Genomic DNA, 22,130 nt, shown 5'->3' with positions numbered 1-22,130 from the left:
ACTTTTCCTGATTCCATCTCATTTTGTAGCACTTGGAACCTCTGTAGTATACGCTTTTTCCTTATCAACCAGAATGCATCTTCCCTATGGTGGGTTTGTCTGAGATCAGGCAGTCCCCAGAAGTTATTTTCTGAAATACTACTACACAGTAAGCATAGGTGAATGTTAAAGAAAAGCATGGCGAATTCAAAATTTGGAGGAATTGGGCGTGTCTCCTGCTGCGCAGGATCTATGGTGCAAGCATTAATTAACAATTCATTGCATAGCTATCAGCAAAAGGGCACAAAAAATTGAATATGAAAATGTCCTCTTTTGTGAGTAGATCAGAGGTCCCAATACAGTGGACCAGGCCCAGAAAATCCTGATAGCACTCCTGCAGATTGAGCACCAACATAGTAATATGTCTCACTGACCAGTTTAAGATAGTCTGGTCATAGTGTCACCAACCAAAACTTCTGAAAGCTTTTAAGAGCAGCCCCATGTAAAGTCATACTACCGAAGTTGATGCTTTAGCAGGCTTCAGAATGAATTTACCATGGCCAGAATTGTCGTCTGCAAGTAAGTGCAGCTTAGTATATCAGCAAAAGCGGTCCCAGCCCAGCAACCAGAAGCTGTTCCAGATCAAAAATTATGCTCAAAGCTGAAAGCCTCCATTTTTAGAGCAAATGCAACCCCATCCAAGGCAGGCTATACAACGAACTCCAGATTCATTGGTTCTCACAATCAACAATATTTCTATCTTATTAGGATTGTTATTGCATATTCAATGACACACTGCTCCCTCAAGTTCAGTGTCCACTGTCTCCCTAGGGTCTGATGAAAAAGAGTGTGTGTGCCGAGTATCATCAGCGTATGGATGACTTTTCAACCAGGATTCCCAGACTAATGACCATGGGATATAACAGAATTCAACTGGCATCATTTTATGGGTCCACAGCCCTGGGTTGGTGGTATTGAACACCACTGAAAAGCCCAGAAGAATCAACTAATTTGAGTAGGAATTTATTTGGCAACTATAATAACTGCAGCAGAAGTTCAGGATACACTTATTCTATAGGAAGTTCATATTTCTGGCAGCTGCTTACCTCTGGATCTGCTAGGCGTTGGGATAACCCTACTACGAATACAAGATTCTTCTGTACAACCCGTACACTGGCCAAATGTTTACGATTCTCTGATATCTTCTGTTTTCTTTCATTTTGCTTCTGTTTCTTTTCATTTTTTATCCTTTGCAGCTCTTCTTGGGAGAGTGGTTTATACACTGCTGGATCTTCTGGATATGGCTAATAAAAAGAAAAGTGGGTAAGCCTTGATTAATAATTTCCACATCATTGTTTCCTGCAAACCTCAAGCCCACTGCAATAGATGCTATATGAATGATATAGAAACAAGCAATGGCTTCAAATAAATCTGAGCCCACCAAGGAATAGGTGTGCACTTTCTGCCAGTGAGGCTTCTTAAACTTTGATATCATCCTTTGCAAAGATGGCTGACATTTCCTCCCTTGAATTGTGCAGCAGCAGATAAAGGTAATGGTAGATAGGCTGCCATTACCTGTCTTCTCATTGTGAGAAGCCTGGTGCATTTCTATAGAATACAGAAAACAGAGTATAGTGATTAGACGTAAACTTGTTTCAAAGCAGGCATCTGAAAACATAATGGTTGATATTATACGAGTATGAGTGTCATGATAAAACACTAACAGTAACTTGTCACAAAAACACAATAAATGACAATACCATTAAAGGAATGCATGGCAACATTCAGTTTTTTACACATGCCTCTCTTTAACCACCACTGGCACATGAAATGTGACCCACTTTAGCAGGTCAATGAGTTCAAACAGCTGGGTCATCAGAAACATTCAAAACAAATATCCTAGTGAAGTACTTAATGAGCATCTACAGATTTCAAACACCTCACCACATTGCAGAAAAGGTCCAAATTTAGAAAAAAGATAGAGATGATGCAATAACCCAAACACATCTGTTCATTTAAAGAAGTTAAACTGAAAACAGTTTTAGGGTGGCACCTGGCTAAGTCTTACTTAGACCCACTGAAATAAATGAACTTTAGTTTATTTCAATGGATGTACACTTAGCATCACTTAACTGGATACCACAAGTATACTAGCGCAAGTAGTGTGGGAATTGCTTTTTCATGAGCAAACAACATTTAAAGTGCCCCAGCTATGCCCTAAAAGAGAACTCAATGAAGATGGTGTATAGATGGTACCTGACGCCAGTAAGATTAGCTAGAATGTATAAAATTAGTAATAAATGTTGGAGGTGCGGAGAGAAGGAGGGTACATTCATGCACATGTGGTGGGAGTGCAGCAAAATAAGGGAATTTTGGGGGACTATACACAGTGAACTGAAGAAAATATTAGGATATAATTTTGTTAAAAAACCGGAAATTTTTCTATTAGGAATAACAAGAAGGGATATAATAAGGAAAGACTGTAAATTTTTTCAATATGCTATCACGGCGGCAAGGATGCTGGTGGCCCAGAATTGGAAAGGAAAAGAGGTCCCGACTCTGGAAGACTGGAGGGCTAAACTTATGGATTACGCAGAACTGGACAAATTAACAGGCAAAATAAGATATCAAAAAGATCAGAAATTTTTGGAAAACTGGGGGAAATTTACGGATTATTTGGAAATCGTATGTGAGGAACAGACAACGTTAGTGTGTCTCAAAGAAGCTTTGTGAAAGAGTGAGGAACATTACGCAAAGAGAAACATAGAAAGAATTGTAACGTTTAATGGTAATGTTGAAGCTAAGAAATGTGTAGATAGGATAGAGGGTGCGAAAGATTGTCGGGAAAGTTGAGGGAGGTCTAAACAGAGAAGAGAGATGAGATGTAATGGGATACAAATAAGTTTTTCTTTTTTGTGTTGCTAAAATTCAATAAAAATATATGAAAAAAAAAAAAATAAAGTGCCCCAGCTATGTTGCCAGATGCCCATCTCATGTGCTCCATCGAAGGATAAAAGTCCCTGATCCCTTGACCATATCAAGAAAACCATAGGTGGGAAGCCTCAGGCCCAGAGGCCAAGTGCTGCCTTCCAGGCTTCTCTAATCTGGTCATCATCAGGACTCAGACACCCTTCACTGGCCCGACTCCATATTCTCCTCCAGCTCTTTTGCTTGGCTAGAATGTGTCCTTGAACAGTGGCAATGTATCTTACTTATCTGGGTATCTTACACAGAAACCTGCTTCACTTTTTGCCTGTTGCTCTGATAACAGTTCCTATGACGAGAGGAAAGTCTTTCCATCTGTCTGACCACCCTATTCCCACTTGCCCTGCCAACCAAGACACTTGCTGCAGATTTCAGAGGAGATGACTGGAAACAGCTGTGGCTGGAAGAAGTGGAGGATACTGTATTGCCCTATGATATATGTACCACTAAACTGATGTTTACAGTGGTACTTGGCTTCTGACAATTCATGAGTTCAGGAGAATACTTTGCGGAAAGTATAGAACTCAAAAGTCGAACGAAGATCAATATTTCACTTAAAGGGACTCCATATTCCTCCCTGGTTTGACAGTGAACCCCAAGATAAAGTCTTAGGGGACAAGATACATCATGTTTAAAGCAACATTTCATATTGGTGAACCTTATTACATAACCAAACTTATTCTAATGAACTTAATATACCTTTCTGCAAGCAGGGCAAAGCCCATTCTCATCAGTGCGAATACGATGCCAACAGAAGCGACAGATCTGGTAACCACAGGTGCAAGGGAAGAAGTTTATGTCATCAATTTCAAGAGGCTCCATACAAAGGGGGCATTCCACAGGGTCTTCCTTCGCATCTGGGCTGCGAGACATCTCTGTTTCCGCACAGCAGCAAAAAAGTATATAATAACTTAAGGGAGGAATAGCACAGAAAACTAAAATGAAGATACTTGAAGATCTGGAAAAGAAAAAAAGATGAATGAATTACTATTTAAGTCTACATTGGAGCATAACCAATTAATTCTCTCTGAATCAAAAAGCAGTTTATAAGCTTCTTTTTTTTCTTCATTGCTTTTGCTTAAAATATTTCCCAGCCTCCAACTTAGTTTTCAAGGGGTATTAACCCACAAAGTTTTCCACTCTCAATGAACTGTGAAAAAGAGTGGCATCTAACCCTTTAGTTTCCCACTGTCATTTAAGCAAACATCTCAAATTATTTTACAACCCTTTGTTGTATAACAGCGCAATGAAGTCCTCCAAGTAAACAGCCAAAGTGAAAATTTCTTCAAATCTTTGTTCTTACATGATTCACAGAAAGCATTCTTATACGCTTTGGGGTTTGTAGCCCTCCCCCCAATCCTCAATATGCGGTGAAGACATTTACCACACTTAAAAATGAACCAATAGCCAAGCAGTATTCAATTGAGGGGAATGAAATTCCACAGCCGAGGGCTGGCATCAAGAAAAACCTCAACATGTCCTTGGATTTATAACACATGAGTATATTCTATATCTTAGAAATCACAATGGTATGTGGAGGTTGTATGCAAGCTCTCCAGTATAATTACTGTGATAGAAACTGGCCTGCAGCAGTCTATTCAGTGATCAACTAAATCAATAGCAGTCAAATCTGCAGCCTTTGGTTTAATATAATATAGATGGAAAGGAAAGGAAAAACATGAGAAAAATGGTGTGACAGAAAGGAAGAAAAGGGGTAGCCTGTCTCTTGCCCCACCCACTACCAGCATGCACCCCGTGTACCAACATTATCTTGGAGGCAATCTGGCCTTCAGAAAGAAGGTTCCCTGCATTTGATTCTTTGACAAACATTGCTCAGGCAGAGTTAGAGAAGTTTTACATTTTATTCACTGAAGTGCCAGGGGTCCCTCAAACACATAAAGTCAGCTCAGAACCACCATAAATGCCAGCCCATGTAAATAGTCTTCATCTAAGTGTGCACCATTTGCAGTACTGAAGCAAACAATTCTTGAATTGATTCGAAAAGCACTGATATTATCAGTATGATTATCCCAAATGACCTCAATGTTTTTTCCTCTAACACTTGCTCAATCTCCAGTGGATTCCATCAATCTGACAAGATGAAAAACTAAATCAAAAACTTTTTACAAACATCAGCAAGCTGCCACTACTGGTTGCAGAAAAAAATGGAACACAAGGAATAGTGACTTCTACAACAATAGGTAGCACTAGGCCACGAATACAAACACAAGCATCTGGGAACTACAAAATAATAGCACCATTATCTTGGTGCCCAGAAGCAGATAATATTTAGAATTTAACATGACCTGGTGTGCTAAAAGTAACCTTAGGTACTAGGTTGAGAAACTATAGCTGGGATTCTCTATACATGTAAAAGACCGATTTGTCCAAGTGTTTAACAAAGTTCATGGTTTGTTTGGAACAAATTGAGAGAAATAGATTTGCTTATCATACTGCACTTCAAGATTTGTAACTAACAACATAAATGATATCTGAACATCCTGTCTTCTAATTTGCCCTGCTTGTCCCTCAGTGGGCAAATACAACCAGATTCTAATCTAGCGAATGGGGTATAGGTGTCAGCAAACACACTTAGAAATTCTTACTGAATTTCAGTGGAGTTACACTGACAGCAGAAGACAGAGGTTTTCAACCTTTTCGAGTCCATGGCTCCCTTGACCAACTAAATTCTTTCTGCAGCACCACTATGGAGCTCAGGAGCCTAGTTATGTCACCCCTTGCCTGCAGAGCCGGCAGCCTCTCATCCTTTTTCAAATACCCTCTCTTGTGGAGTGTTCCCTCAGCCTTCCCTCCCCTCTCCTTGGGAGTCCTCCGGGCAGCTGCTGTCAGCGCCCCTGGTCTCTGAGCTGTCCCCCACCCACCCCAAAGAGAGGTGCCTCCCCACACTGCCCCACAGGGGCCTGGGAAAAGGATGCTCCCAGCCTTAGTGCCCCAATGGAGACTCGCCAAAGGTGAATATGAAGCCAGCACCTTACCTTGAGAGTAAGACTCGCCTTCAGTGGTGGGAACTCAGCTCCCAGGCAGGCCTTGCACACAGCAAGCACAAGAAAGGCCAGTGCAGCACCTGCCTGCTTGCCTGCCTACCTGGCCTCCCACTTGTCCGTCCATTCCAACAGCAAGGGCTGGCGGGCTGGCTGGCTGGGCCCCTTGATCAGAGGCCAGATCAGCTCCTGGCAGCCAGCACTCCCTGGCCAGCCCCAGAGGCACCATTCACCTACGGAACTTGTAGCCAGGGCTGCTGCAATGAAAACCTGTACAAGCCTTTGGGAGGCAGAGATGTGAGAGAGCATCAGAGGAGGGAGGGAAAGAAAGAAAGGGGGGCAGAGACCAATGTTGCCCACAGCACCCCGACCATCATTCAAGGCACCCCAGGGTGCCACGGAACACTGATTGAAAACCACTGGCATAAGAGTTAGGAGTGCCCTGCATAAAATATATCTGTCTGAAAGTGCTTTAGAATGAATTAACCAATTGCTGAGCTTCTCGCCACCACATGTAAGTATATGAACTAGATCCAAAACAGAAAATTTGGAAATACTTTATTGTACTTTTCTTTTTGAATTTGTATCCTCTTCTTCCCAGAGAATCTCCAAGCAGCTAAATGGGAGCTATCTCATGCACGGTAAGTGGATGAAACAATATTAGTCTGGGCCATCCAGTGAGCATTACAGATCAACACAAATGTGAACTCAGGTCTCCTTGGTCTATGCCCTAAACTCTTGTTATCACCTAGAAATTCTGCAGATGTTTAGGGCTCCAATCTGCAGAAGTCAACCACAGCTTATACCTATTCATTACTACAGCTTGCATCCTTTTAACATCCATGGACATAGAATGCAGGCCCATATATTAGTCCTGGTGAGCCTATAAGTCTCTTCTAAATGAAACTGGACACTTTAGCAAGACTTTCCTCAGTTTACTCCCCAGATACTATTTTTGGCACCCTGTTAAGTAACTGCTTTTTATACAGCAAACATCTTCTATTACAAACTACATTAACTCAGCAGTCACAGCATGAACACATTTGCATGAAGTGTAACTATGCAAAATATATGTGCCTTCATTAAATACACAGCTCCCCAGAATTTAAGGTGGGAACTCTCTCAACTCTACTTAGAGATGCAGGGGCTGGACCTAGGACCTTTTGCATGCAAAGCAGATACTCTACAGCTGAGCTATAGCCCTTCTCCACAGAAGATTGACTCCAATCTAAAAAACTTACCACCCAGATGGACAGTTCTATTTTGTAACTCTGAAGCATCATATTGTTGTATCTATACCACAGAGAATGGACATGGGGTCCACACACTGTCTATGAGTACTTCTGTGCTGCCCAGGAGTCTAGAAAATATCAAGTACTGTAGTTTTACTGATACATGAACCACACAAGGCTAGAAACCATTTAAAATATTGCATCCTGAGTGACTAGGGATTTATTTCTTGAAACTAGCAAGTCCACAGCCCCAGCTGATGAGTGCTGCTTGCAAGTGTACTTCTCTATAAATATGTTCATCACCCTGTTGCAAGTTCTACATTTATGTGCAGCCAGAGACAAATATGTAATCATATGACAGTCTATGTGGATTTCATACTTCCTATGCAGAGGTGTTTTTTGTGTAGTCTCTCCTGCTTCCCCCTGCCCCCATCCCAAAGTTTTGGATTTTGTGGTTGGAAAAATAAGCTTGAGAACATGAGGGAAGAGTGCCCTAGAAGGTTCAGATATGAAATAAAGAAAACTGCACGCTTCCTAAGTTAATCCAATGAAGTTAAGACTTTGTCAAGAGTTAATACTGAGAAGGAAATTAAGCACTCCAACATGAAGAAAGGATCAGTTCAAAAAAAGCTTGTCAGGCTTCACTGTTTCCAACCACTTTTTCTAAAATTGTAGCATCATTAACAAAAGAGTACATAAATGTACATAGAATTATGATCACACAGTGTTACTGTAGGTCAGAGCTTTCCAAACTGTGTCGCGACACATTAGTGTGTTGAGGGCAGTGTGTAGGTGTGTCACACAAACACTCCCCACGTCCCTTCCGGGGCTGGAAAGTGGTTAGTTTAACCTCCGGTTTGATAGTAAAACTGAATTACTGTGTCGCAAAATGATGCATGCCTAAAAGTGTGTCACCAACATGAAAAGTCTGGAAAGCTCTGCTGTAGCTGTATAAAATCATATGCTATAGTCAGACTTGAACATTGGTTTCAGGAATGGACAGTTCACAAATAAGATAAAACTAAGTTGAACAAGAGAAACAGGAGAGCTAGAACAAAAAAAAATTCCTTCCAGTAGCACCTTAAAGACCAACTAAGTTAGTTCTTGGTATGAGCTTTCGTGTGCATGCACACTTCTTCAGATAAGTGTGCATGCACACGAAAGCTCATACCAAGAACTAACTTCTTCAGATAAGTGTGCATGCACACGAAAGCTCATACCAAGAACTAACTTAGTTGGTCTTTAAGGTGCTACTGGAAGGAATTTTTTTTGTTTTGACTATGGCAGACCAACACGGCTACCTATTTGTAACAGGAGAGCTAGAAGTTAGCATGGGTTAGATACAGAAAAAGACGCAGGTGAAAGCCTCTATATGGAATGCACTACTATATACACACCCCACACATAGGTTGTCATGTAACCATCACACAGGTGTACATTTTGCTGCATGCTTGCATCCAACATATTCATAGGAGAGAACTATCATGGGCACTGCTCAACAGTTAAGGAAAGGGTTGCAGCTGAGTGGTGCAGCAAATGCTTTTGGTACAAAAAGTCCCAGTTCAATCCTTGGTAAGTCGAAGGAGGGCTGAGAAATATTTCTGTCTGAAACTCTCATTCAGTGTTGACAATACTGAACTAGATGAACCACTGGTCTAACTCTACATAAGGAAAGCCTTCAGTTCGCCTCTGTTACTAGATCCAAGAAGTAAATACCTAGTCACTCAGGATGAAGCAATTTAACAGTTTCAAAGGTGTCTGGCCAAAAAATCAGTGAGCCCAGAGCTTGAAAGCAATGAGGCAAAACCTGCTGAAAATAAAAATATGCTAGTTTTACTGACTAATAACTTTTTATTTAGAAAAGTTACTGAATTTTATTCTTCAAATAGGTAAACTTTGGCAGGTTTGTCAGCTCAGCTCCACACTTATGCAGAAAAAGCCAAATCCTATCACATGAGACTGCGCACAGCAATTGACATAATGCTATTAGCATAAGGTTATTATATCAGTCTGTAAATTGGCCACATTTAGAATTCTGTGTATAGATATAATCAATGCACCTCAAAAGAATATTATGAAAGTTAAGGAGGTACAGAAAAAGACAACTAAGATTCTTAGAAGGCTGAGAATTTATTGGACCACTTTAACAATGTCAAAAGGCTTTGAGGTTATGGTTTTTCAATTTAGAGGGAAAGGATAGATTAATGTGGAATCACAGTTAAGAAGCACAAAACACAATTTCTAAAATGTAGTCTCTTATAGCTATTACAACCACTGTGCCTTCACACAGAGTTTCTTATTTCTAACAGAGAAAGCCCTGTACTGTATGGCAGAAAAGTTCATCTATGCTTGCTAATTACATATATGCTACTCCAATAAGATTTATCATCTTACCTATTTTTCCAAGTTAACTAGAGAGATTGTCAACAGCCAAGAACCAAATTGCAGTACAGTTTTATACTGGTAACTATTTTTGAGATAAGCCACTATCTATGCAGCAGTCCTTAGTTCAAGAGTTAGTTATGGCAATATAGCCAGATTTCAAATATCTAGAGCAGGCTTCCTCAACCTCGGCCCTGAGACTACAATTCCCATCATCCCTGACCACTGGTCCTGCTAGCTAGGGATCATGGGAGTTGTAGGCCAAAAACATCTGGAGGGCCGAGGTTGAGGAAGCCTAATCTAGAGCAGCAGTCAGAATACTTACAAGCTACATTTACTACCATGTACTCAATGTTCTAAGTTTGGTCTTAATTCAAACATGGTGTAGTACTTAAAAATGATATTCAGGTGTTGTAATCTAATTCATAAATTTCATCAAAACCCTTCAAAAGGTAATCACAATCAGTGTTACAATCATACATTTCATTTAAGATTTTTGATGGTTGCACTAAAATCATTTTTATTGTTCTCACAAATGTAATGTTACTATACACACACTGTTATGGGCATGACCAAAACTGAAATAATTACAGGAAAAGGACATATATTAATAATGAAATGATATGGTCCTTGGGAAGGCATCTAAGGAGCCACAGAGTGTTTTGGATCTCCCCCTCTGAGGGTGGAGAGAGACCTCATACGCCATACAACATCTAAACCTCTGTGGCCCCTGCCTTACTGACACTGGAGTTCTGACTTCTGTAGAAGAAAGAAGGGATGTGTCAAATCTGGAGTTATGAAGAATCCAAAGCCTTCTCCTTGCCCTGACCTGCACCCAAAAGAGGGGAAATATACACTAGGAGGAAAACTGCTTTAAAGAAAAAGTAGGGGGGACCTTGGGCACGGGAAAAGGTAAAAACACTCTCCCTCTCTTTCACTGCATGCCTTAAGATTCTGATCAGGCAACATGTTCACCTTTAGTTATCCCTCTGCCCCACTTTGGACTGCTCTGCCCAGAAGTTAAAATCAGATGTGCAAGTGAGCTTACATCAGTTCTGCAGATTCTCAGAAAGGTAGACAAAGTCCTACTTATGTGCTCACATTCTTAAGAAAAATGCCATTTCAGGCCAATACTCCATAGAGAAATATGCTGGGGAGAATTAAAGGCTTGTCCACACATCTGCTTGCCCTGCCACATTTCTCTGAAGAAAAAGAAAAATGCTCTTTACTGCTGAATCGGAGCAAACGCCAATTGGGTTTTCAGCAGATTAAAATTTGCTCCAATTCAGTGGTATAAGAGCCGGTTTTGCCAGGTAAAGATGTGGAACAAATGTAAAACCACTCAGACCCATGCCTAGAAAGCACAGGACAAGCAAAAAACCTTTCGGACCACTGCTTTCAAGGAATGGGACAAGCGGACATGTGAACGAGCCCCTAGGTTGAACTGACCAAGTCAATTGCCTTTTGGAACTTATGAATCATGAAATATATGCTTTAGTAAAAGTATATTTTTGGGAGGGAGAATTATTACTATTTTTATTGTTCTTATTATTATTAAAATTAGTATAGCACCCTATACCTGCAGGTCTCAGGGCAGTTCACAACATAAATCACAATATCAAAATACGTAATAAAAATAAGAGCAACCTAATAATCCCCCCTCCCCAAATTAATACGCAAGTTTAATACCCTTTAAAATGAAGAGAAGCAAAGCAGTTCAAAGTTCAGAAGCCTTATCCTTTGCCATAAACCAGTGAGAGAGATAGAGAGCTCAATGGTTGATTTATACATGCAACAAGGTCTTTACCTAACCTCAATGAAACCCTGATTGCTTACCCCAGGGTTGTCATATTTCAAAAAGTGAAAATAAAATTGTTGAGCTTTTTTTCTTCTTGCCAAAGTTGTTGAACTTTTTATGAGGGTCAAATCAGGTTATGTCTGGGAAATTCTGGACATACGGCAGCCCTAGCTTACTCTGTAATTACCACTTGGGGATACACCTAACACAAGAACGTTTTTTGAAGATGTTTCTCATGCCAACAGGTTACTTCTCCTTACGTGAAACCAAAACATACAACTGCTGGGCATGTGTTCTAATTTAATCACAAGTGCTATGGAAGAACAATATCATGAGCGGCACAGCATTGGAATAGTAAATATATATATATATGTATTTCTTTCATCAAGTTTCCTAGACACAGTTTCTCATCAGGATACCTTCAAGTAGCAGTAGCTATCTACCAAATCTTTTCTTTTACAGGTGACTTGCAGCCATCTGTGTATATGCAGCTACTGAATGACATATTGGTGTGAACAGCTTTATACATGTGTGCAGACAAACCAGTAAACCCAGACAAGTTTTCTATCAGGAGTTTTAAAATCCAGTCTAGATTAGTCCAACACATCACCAAAATAGAAGCTGGTATTACTGTTTCTGAAAATGCTACAAGGATAATAAGTAAGATTATATAAACTTGAAACATATCTTTAAAGTTTAAGTTCTGGAAAAGTTCTGGAAAAGAATCAGAGCTTGTACAATTACTTTTCTTTGCATTCAGCAGTTATATCTTGATCTGAAATAAGTTTACAAGCAGCTTCTCTTTCTTGATAAAGTTAGCGGAAGGGCTTTCTTGATATAGAATATTATGAAGGAACTTCTTTTTATTAGTTACTCAGATGTTAGCTTTTCTGGGGAATGAAAAGAATGCTTCATAAAGTTTTCATATTGCTTGCCATAAAATCAGTGGACAACAGACAATTCAAGAACAGCCTATGCAAACATGTGATTCATGGAATCATAAAATCGTAGAGTTGGAAGGGACCCTGAGGGTCATGTAATCCAACCCACTGCAATGCAGGAATCTCAATTAAATCATACATGACAGATGGCCATCCAAGCTCTGCTTAAAACTGCCTCTTGCGGGAATCTGTTCCACTTCACAACAGAAGAGTCCTACCATTTAACTCTTAGCCCAAACAGTGAATAGACTCCATCAGGAGATATGAGTTAGTTCACAACATTTCCTTAAAATAAAGCCCATTTTCACACATTAGGTAAAGCATTTGTAGTGACATTAGTACCCTTTCTTTTCACAAGTTCATTATTCTAGCATATGATACATATCATGTACTTGTAGAAGGCAGAGAAAAAACCATTATCATTGATTCTTAAGAGGAACAAAGAACTAAATTATTATTATAAGATCACAATGAGCCAGTGTAATATAACTGCAAAGATAGCTAATCAGTACTGGAGGGTTATCCTCATGATTCACCAAAGAGAAAACCTTGATCACATTCTCTCCACTGGTACAATGATAGACCCATGCACATGAACAGAAAGCAAGATCTCTCATTAGAAACTGGAATTACTTCTGTTTTAGAATGATAATGTTTTATGTGTAAATACTGTTCTAAGATTCCATAAAACAGTTTAGCACAATGTTGATTCTTTACTTTCTTTACCATTTACCAACTTACAAAAAGATATGCTTAAGCACCTTATAGTACAGTACATTTTAAATTAGCCAAGACTTCAGGGAACAAGACAGCCTATGAACACAAGAGACAGAGGGGGGAAAGAAGCAAGAAACTAGAGTTGGGAACTGAAGACTAATGAAATAGTATGATTTCCCACCAATTACCCTGTCCTCACAGCCACCTTATGATACAGTTGCTTGAGAGTTTCTCCCATCAAAGTCAAACCTGACAGTAAATCACACTGGGTATATCAAATTTGAAAAGAGTAGAAATTTGGACTTTTCCATGTGTAGCCTTTAGTCCCTAACCCATAGCTCAGAGTTTTACACTGTCATTGTTCCTCCATATGCACATTATCTTGCTGTCTGAAGCCTAACGGCGGGCGGGAAGAAAAATGTAATGAAACTGATAAACTCTTCGTTTGTGCAAGCTAAGCATCTGCATAGCAGATAAAAAGCAAATTTCAGGGGGACAAGTTGGTATATAATACTGATTTATTTCAAACCTATCCTAAATTTCCTACCTTAAGCATATGAAAGGTATACGGGTAACCCCGTTTTAGGTGTGACCAACATGTGTGCAATTGCACACACACGCTGAACCTGCAAATGTCATTAAAGATGTCACTAAAAGGGTGGAACAGGGGCAAGTGTACAATGACCAGGAATGCAACCCCTGCGCAAATCGGGGGTTGCCTGCATGTATATCTTAACAGAACATTATATAATGCACTCTTGTATGTTGCTTGGAAATGCACAGCTGACAGGAGGTAAATTGACCTCTATCACTAGTCAGGTGACAATGTGTCACCGGGAGGGTGAACCACCTGACTTTCAGGAAAAATAACATGACATAGGGGAGGCCAACCAGGCCCAATTCATCAAGATGGCATGGCTGCTCCAATGCCTGAACTGCAGCTAAAATATTACATCCATTTTTCACATGGACTAGTCCTTCCCCTGCCCATCTCCCTAATAGTCTTAAGAGGGTCTCTTCTCCAGTCTTCGAAGAGTAGCTGGAGGCACGGAGGCAGAAAAAGGTACTCCTTTCCTTCCACTCTGCAGTTTTAATCTGAAATCTTAGATGCAATACTGTGCCCAGAACTCAGAAACAGCTCACACTAGTACAAATACCTGTCACAAAAAGCGCCTAGAACAATGGGAGTTTCGAACACTGCCTGAGACAATTTTGCTGTTTTACCGTTTTGTCTTTTGTATATCTCTGATTACTGTTTAAGTATGTATCTTACATTGTTAAGTATCTGAAGTGCACTGGAATAAATGTGGTTTATAAACACAGTACTATTAAACATACATTCTGGTACAAGCTAAATCTACAGCTTCAAAAAAGTTAATGTCAAATCAGAAATTAATACACCACCATACAATGGCAGGTGTGTGGCATTCAAAGTACACCGAGGTTGTCAACTGGACATTTTTCTAGATGACTCTTGCAGAGCACAAATAACTAGCAAGTTTTCTCAAGAACTCACTGAAAGGTTAACACAACTACACACTTGCAATCTAGGTAAAGGTACCCCTGACCGTTAAGTCCAGTCGCAGATGACTCTGGGGTTGCGCGCTCATCTCGCTCTATAGGCCAAGGAGCCAGCGTTTGTCCACAGACAACTAAGCTGCTTCTGGCGAACCAGAGCATAACTAAGATGCTTCTGGCGAACCAGTTATGGCCAGCATAACTAAGCTGCTTCTGGCGAACCAGAGCAGCGCACAGAAGCACCGTTTACCTTCCAGCCGGAACGAGACCTATTTATCTACTTGCACTGTGTACTTTCAAACTGCTAGGTGGGCAAGAGCTGGGACCGAACAACGTGAGCTCACCCAGTCATAGGGATTCGAACCGTCGACCTTCTGATTGGCAAGCCCTAGGCTCTGTGGTTTAGACCACAGCACCACCCGCGTCCCTGCAATCTACACATACAATAAATTATTTGAAAGCTAACTGCCATGGCTTAACAAGCCAACTGTTTAACAAGAATCATGTAGGTAATGTTCTCATTGAAATTACATCATCCTTCATGAAGGCTTCTTAATTTACTTATTACAATCCATCACTCACAGGTATACTCCAAAGAGCATAATAAATATTGGTTCAATAGTTGTTGATCCAATAATTCAACAAACAAAATGGAGACCACATTGGTTTGGAACACCTGCTCACTAATATAGAAAGTCACCTTCACTGCAGCACCATGGACAGGGTATAACAAAACCACAATTTTCCTCCAAGAAACTCAAAAGATTTGAAGTTTAGGCTTGATGTTTAAGAATACTGCTGGGATAAACTAAACTGGTGTCTTAAACACAGTTCAGATTGTTTTACTACAATGAAACCAGAGCTGGAAGGAAGCTCTACTGAGTACTTGCTGTCTGATCAGCCATTTGCACAGGTGGGTTTCTTGTTCCCTCACTGTGAATATATATAAAAATTAAATAAGATTGGCCTGTTGAAAATTCAAATACAATTCATGCTCATAACAATATGTCTAAGTTATACACCTGCATCTTTTTTTTAATAGTCAAGCTTCACTACAACAGGAGCAAATTTACAATTTACAGCTTCCACCTTGCATAAGAAATGCTATTCCTATGATTAAAATGCATTAGCCTCACGTTCCTCAAAACATTTCTTTTAAAAATGATCTTAAATACAGTGGTACCTCGTGTTACAGACACTTCAGGTTACAGACTCTGCTAACCCAGAAATAGTACCTCGGGTTAAGAACTTTGCTTCAGGATGAGAACAGAAATCGTGCTCCAGTGGCGCAGCGGCCGCATTAGCTAAAATGGTGCTTCAGATTAAGAACAGTTTCAGGTTAAGAACGGACCTCTGGAGCGAATTAAGTACTTAACCCGAGGTACCACTGTACTGTATTTGCAATTCTGTTGGTTTCCCTGTAACTCTCTCCAAACTTCAGGAAGGAGACTTCCATCTTGGCCAAAAATATAATATAAATATATTTAAGCCTACATGTAAACATAGCTGCTTGTACTTAAGATGTTAATAAGATCACTGCTGAATTGTACCAAAGGTCTATCTAGTCTAGCATTCTGTTCCCACGGCGGCCAACCAGGTATCTATGGGAATCCCATAAGCAGGACATAAGCACAATAGCACTTTCCCACTCAGTCCCCAAGTATTCAGGTGCATACTGCATCTGACACTGGAATATACAGTCATCACAGATAGCCATTGCTACCCTTTTCTGCACCTGTACATGCCACCCTATATGCTTGGACAGCAGCAAATACTGAACATCTTGAAATATTGTATCGATAAAATGCACATCATTCTTCCTTACTATGGCTTATCAAAGCTTGTAATTAAACCAGGATGGTATCATGAATTAAAGAGGTCAATGAGTCAGATGAAGACACGGCTGCCTTATACCAAGTCAGACCACTGGCCTATGTAGCCCCAGTATTGTCCATCTTAACTGGCAGTACCTCTCCCAAAGGCTCAAGCAGAGGTCGTTCCGAACCCTAAATTTAAAAGCCTTCTAACTGGAGATGTTAGGATTAAACCTGGGGTGTTCTGTAGGTAAACCATGTGCTCTACCACAGAATAATAACCCTTCAAGAATGAGAAAAATCCCTTGTAGAAGCCAAACAATTACTTCCAACAGGGCAGAAATAAAGTTTAAATTAAATGTACAATGATTCTTGTGACAACTTTGCTTTATCAGATTAACACCACAGTATTTCAAGGATGGAATATTCTCAACCTGCTAATTTAAAAGTCACATTGGCAACTAATGATTGAGAGGGGCTATGTTTTGAGTCATGAAAGGACTAAAGGGCCAGCAATATTGGCTCTGTTCATAGCTCACTATAATTGAAGCTAAGAAAAAGGCAAAAGGTTTATTAAGGCAAACATGCAGAATGTGGACACCACCATATTTTGGCATCCTGCTGCTATCTCAATCCCTCACTCCCACTAATATGCCATGAATAGGCAAATAACAATAAGCAGCTGAATACTGTCAAAATCTCTGCTCAAAACCCAGTTGCTTTTCATATTGAGTGTGTTACAAACTGTGTCATACAAACTGGAGAGAAGAGGGTTAACAGAGTTATTTGCCCATGTATAGAATAATCCACATAGGTGAGCTAGTAGCTGGCCTGATAGCAGGCCTACACTACTGCCTCTTATCAGAAGCTTCTGGTGCCTAGACTAAGCACCTGGAGAACAACTGCCTACTGCTAACATTTTTGAGCTGTTAGATGCAGTATCTTCTTCTTCTCATTATTATTATTATCTTTTCAAAACTAATTACTTTTAGTACTTCAAAGCTGCAACCACATTCTGAAGAAACTACCATTAATGAACACTACAAATAGTCTGAAGCAAAGCTTATGAACTAGGGCTCTAGCTAAGTTGTTCAGCAACTGAATGTATCAAGTACTGTAGCACATTATAGCATCAACCTCTCATGTACATGAGAGATTTTAGCAAAATTGGTTTTTCTAAGCAAGCAGCTGGGCAGTTCCTCCTAATTAATTATATTAAACCATTTCAATCATGTTAGTCAACAATTCAAGATATGTACTTGAGTCATAGTTTTATGTCTATGTATTTTACTGCAAATTAGTTCAGATTACCTAGAGAAGTACTGCTTTTCCTTTTCGCAGAATGAGGCACCTACATTATTCCTATACCTGCAAATGAATGAATAACCCATACACCTTATGCACTAATTCTATGGCAAATAGGTTTCATGGTGACATCACTCTTCAAAATGCCCTTCTCTTGGCAGGAAAGCATTCACTTTCCCTATAGCACCTTCTTTTTCCCATACCATCCTAAAAGAGAAATATTTGATGACTTCTCCAAATCCCAACTTTATGCCTCAATCTTCCCATCAATCAAAAGGGATAAATTCCACATATTATTTATATAAGTGCTCAGGTCTACAGCCCACGTAGAATTCAAGTATCCCCCCCCCCGTGGTGTACTGGAAAAAAGGGGGGTAGCTCAGCCAGAAGAGCACGAGACTCTTAATCTCAGGATTATGGATTTGAATGCCACGTTGAGCAACAGATTCCTGCATTGCGAGGGGTTGGACTAGATGATCCTCATGGTCCCTTCCAACTCTACAAAACCCAGAAAAAGTAATAGGGCTGGCCATTTGCCTTTTCTACCTGAAGAAACATTCAAGTGTGAGTTTATGGGAAAGACACATGAGTTGAGAGCATGTATACATTCTGAAAAGATTTAATAATTAAGATATTCTATTATTTTTCCATATAAACAATTGCTTCATTCCAGCAGGAAATTACATATTTGCAAATGGAATGAAAACGGTCAATAAGACCATCACCCTACAACTGAATTTGATTACCTTCTGCAGTAACTATGGGTAGTAACTCAGACTTGTTCACACTGTGCAGTTCTACTGTTTATACATTACAGCACCTGCGTCAGAATTCTGGATGGGGGCATACAAAATCTTTATGTAGTATATTTTGGATGTAACTTGTATTGTGATGCTCTGCATACATTCTTCGAATTACATTTTTAGGAGGCATATGCTTCAAGAGAAGTCTCACGTTATGCAACTTTTTAAGAAGTCAGTGACGAGCTAAAGGATACATTGGTTATTTCACAATTATGACTGATGAGAAATGCAGAAGTTGTGTGTATTTATTCTTCTAACAAATTAGTCCAGTATGAATTGATTAGGCTCTCCCAAGACATATGGCTCAAAGATGCCAACTTAAACAACATGATCCGATACCTTTTAGTGTGCAATACTTTCTCTTAAAGAAGCCAGGAATAATAATGAAAATACGGAGTTATAAATGCCTTGTTCCAGTCGTTGTGGCCCTGTAGCATACAGTGACAATTCTCTCTTAGAAGAAACTTTTTTTTTTTTTGGCAAGTCAAGAAAGTTGGTATACAAATAAAGATAGTTACATATGCCTAACTGTCAAACATATCTAAATGGATGAATGTGTTACTTCTGTTTGGGGGATTAGAAACTAAGAACTTCAGAATGATTTAAACCTGGTATAATGTGTTTGACTATCAAACCATATACAGTGGTACTTCGGGTTAAGTACTTAATTCGTTCCGGAGGTCTGTTCTTAACCTGAAACTGTTCTTAACCTGAAGCACCACTTTAGCTAATGGGGCCTCCTGCTGCTACCACGCCACCAGAGCACGATTTCTGTTCTCACCCTGAAGCAAAGTTCTTAACCTGAAGCACGATTTCTGGGTTAGCGGAGTCTGTAACCTGAAGCGTATGTAACCTGAGGTACCACTGTATGAAGTTACTTGAACAAACGATTTCCTAAAACTACATGTTTTATGGGGACTGTATGAATTTGTTGAACCACAAGGAACAAGTACACCAGACATATTTAATAATTTGTTCCGTAGTTATAATTTCAAGAAATAAAAAAGTAACGTCAATAATCATTTGCTCTTATTATTACTATCACCAAGCTAACATGCCTATGGCCACAAAGGCAGTAGCTAATATGATCTGGATTTTTTTCTTTTTTTAAAAAAAGGTAAACACAGACAGTATTACAGCATGCACATCACCACCACTTCAATCTAAACCAATTTATTAGAAGTCACAAGCAGAACTCTTAAGCCCTTAAGTAGTGAAAGGTATAGGAAGCCAATTACATGCCAATTTCTAGAGCCCAGCTCCTGACCGCATTACTTCCTAGGCTTACATTACATACAATATATGTCCTACACTAGCATAGATTTTCCTCCTGAGAAACATGTTTACCTTTAGTACACAGGGTATAGAAATCTGTCAGGAATTACTACCCTAATAAAAAAGTATGTGTGGAGTGGCAGGAGGAGGCGGGGAGAGATACATGAAGGAACCATAACCTCCCTTTGAAGGAAGAAAGGAAATGCAGACCATGGAAGAGAAAGCGGTGAAAGGCCTTCAACCTTACTTAATCGGAGCATCCCACAAAACTTAAGGCATGAGGAACTGACTTCTGTATAACGGGAAAGCCGTACGGGAACGTAAGAGGAAATTTTAAAAATCTAGGGAAATTCGAAATGCCCATCACAATAGGGCAAGAGGGGACACTTAACTGCCACCCACTACCAAACACACGTGCTGCTGCTGGAGAGGCTGGATACTCCCCTCCCCACCAACCACCACCTCTTTCAATACTGTGGATGGAAGGAAGGAAGGAAGGAGGAGAAACCTCCTCCTGCTCAGCACCTTATCAGACCCAAAGCCTATGAGCGATAGGTTCCTCCTGAACATGCACACGCGAGAAGCGGCGGAGGGGTGGGGATGGGGATGCGAAGGAGGCGCTGCCCGAGAGCCCTCCGCCTCTCTGGACTCCCCAGCCCCCGCCCTGAGCAGCCACAGCGTGGCCTCCGCCTCGCTCGGAGCCCCCTCTCCATCCAGCTGGTCCCCGGCGCGAGCGGCCAGGCGCCGGCAACCCCTCGGACCACCCTTGCGCTCCTGAGGGAGGCGAGCCGGCCCTCGCCGCCGCCGCCGCAGGGGCAGGAGCCGCCCTGGCTGGCCCCAGCCCGCCTTCCCGCCCCTCCGGCCACAGGGAGCCCCGGCGCCGGCCCAGGGTCTGGAGCAGGCGCATGAGGGATGGCCGAGGCCTGCAGGCTCCCCGCGAAGCCTCCGCTCTCTCGTAGCTAGGCAGCCCCGGCTAGCGCTCCCCGAGCCCCGGCTGCTCACTCACCCGCCGCCTCGTCGTCCCTGCTCCACGGCGACCGGCTGTCTGGCGGCGGGGGCGGCGATACCCTCTCGCGCTCCCTTCCTCCCGCTCGCTCGCTCGGCTTCTGTAGCAGCGGGGAAGGGGTCCGGGCGGCTCCTCCGACGACCTTTATGTGAGAGACGGGTAATCTCCAGGCTCTGCGCGCTCCGCTGCCAGACCGGCCACCATCTTACATTAGGGAGAGACTGCTTGCCTGCCCCGGACGCTGCTCCCAAGGCGCATGCGCACGAGCCGCCGGAGAGGCGGGTGCGGGGGAAAGGAAAAAGGTAGTAGGCGACGCGACGGGAGAGAGAGCATGACGGGAGTTGTAGTCTTTACGGGCGGGGGAGGGAACTGGGGCAGCCGGCGAGCGTGTCCTTCCCTGGGTTCAAAAGGGGATGGGTTGGGCTGCTGACGAGGCGGTCACACTGTCGCCCAGGAAACAGTGATAGCTGTGCTATTTAAACCGGTTTATTCGACATCAGTCAGAGGGACTGAGCTGGTTTAACGTCAGCTAGTGGTTCGTTTGAAATGCTCCCGGTTCGCTTATCCACCCCAGCCGGCTTCCTCTGGCACACATTCCTAGAGAGCGGGAGCCTGCATTTAAGAATCCCTCCCCTTTTCAAAAGGATGCAACAGATTCCGATCATCTTAAGCACGGCCAGAGAGCGGGTCATGGAGGGATGGGGTAGGCAGGGCCATGAAGATTCATGATTCGTCGACTCTGGTCGGCAAAAGCTTATATCACAACAAAACCTGGCACGGTGGCAAACATTATTCTTCCTTGTTCTGCTGTAACACTAATTCAGTTAACCCTCTGGGGACTTCCTAGCGGTAGTAATTCCTGTATGACACACAGATTCACCATTGAGACTTGTTCTCTTATGCACTAATTACAGTGGTACCTCAGGTTAAGTGTACTTAATTCGCTCCGGAGGCCTGTACTTAACCTGAAACTGTTCTTAACCTTAAGCACCACTTTAGCTAATGGGGCCTCCTCCTGCCACTGCGCTGCCAGCGTGCAATTTCTGTTCTCATCCTGAAGCAAAGTTCTTAACCTGAAGCACTATTTCTGGGTTAGCGGAGTCTGTAACCTGAAGCATATGTAACCTGAGGTACCACTGTACTTAAAAATACACACAGTACATTCAAGAGACGGGCTGTCACCCAGGCAGGGCCGTAGCTATGGGGTGGTGAGGTGGGCCCCCGCCAGGGGTGCAGGCGACTGAGGGGTGCAAAATCGGCTTTAAAATATGTCCATAAATATAAATATTGATTATTGCCTCATAAGAAATGGTTTTAAACAGAGGGTGAATTGAATGGGTGGAGTGGAGGGTTGGGGTTGGAGGAGAGGCGGA

General features: G+C 41.6%; 1 protein-coding gene across 9 annotated transcripts in view; it reads right to left on the bottom strand.

Annotated features, from left to right (window-relative positions):
* The window catches only part of CNOT4 (CCR4-NOT transcription complex subunit 4), a 54,524-nt gene extending 33,515 nt beyond the window's left edge, over positions 1-21,009 (bottom strand). For 5 of the 9 annotated variants that reach the window (XM_081929100.1, XM_081929108.1, XM_081929102.1 and 2 more), the window contains exons 1-3: positions 20,758-21,008; positions 3,664-3,922; positions 1,086-1,283 (exon numbers count right to left, since the gene is read on the bottom strand). In XM_081929100.1, coding sequence (XP_081785226.1) covers positions 1,086-1,283; positions 3,664-3,837 — 372 coding nt within the window. In that variant the 5' untranslated portion in view covers positions 3,838-3,922; positions 20,758-21,008. Of the gene's footprint in view, positions 1-1,085; positions 1,284-3,663; positions 3,923-20,757 lie in introns of all 9 variants that reach the window. The other 4 variants (XM_081929104.1, XM_081929106.1, XM_081929107.1 and 1 more) reach the window with 2 other exon arrangements.
* Positions 21,010-22,130: the final 1,121 nt, after the last annotated feature.

Source organism: Podarcis melisellensis (assembly GCF_964234715.1).
Source record: "Podarcis melisellensis genome assembly, chromosome: 10".
Taxonomy (NCBI): Eukaryota; Metazoa; Chordata; class Lepidosauria; order Squamata; family Lacertidae; genus Podarcis; species Podarcis melisellensis.
Note: the sequence above shows the minus strand (reverse complement) of the source record. Positions and strands in the feature narration are given on the sequence as shown.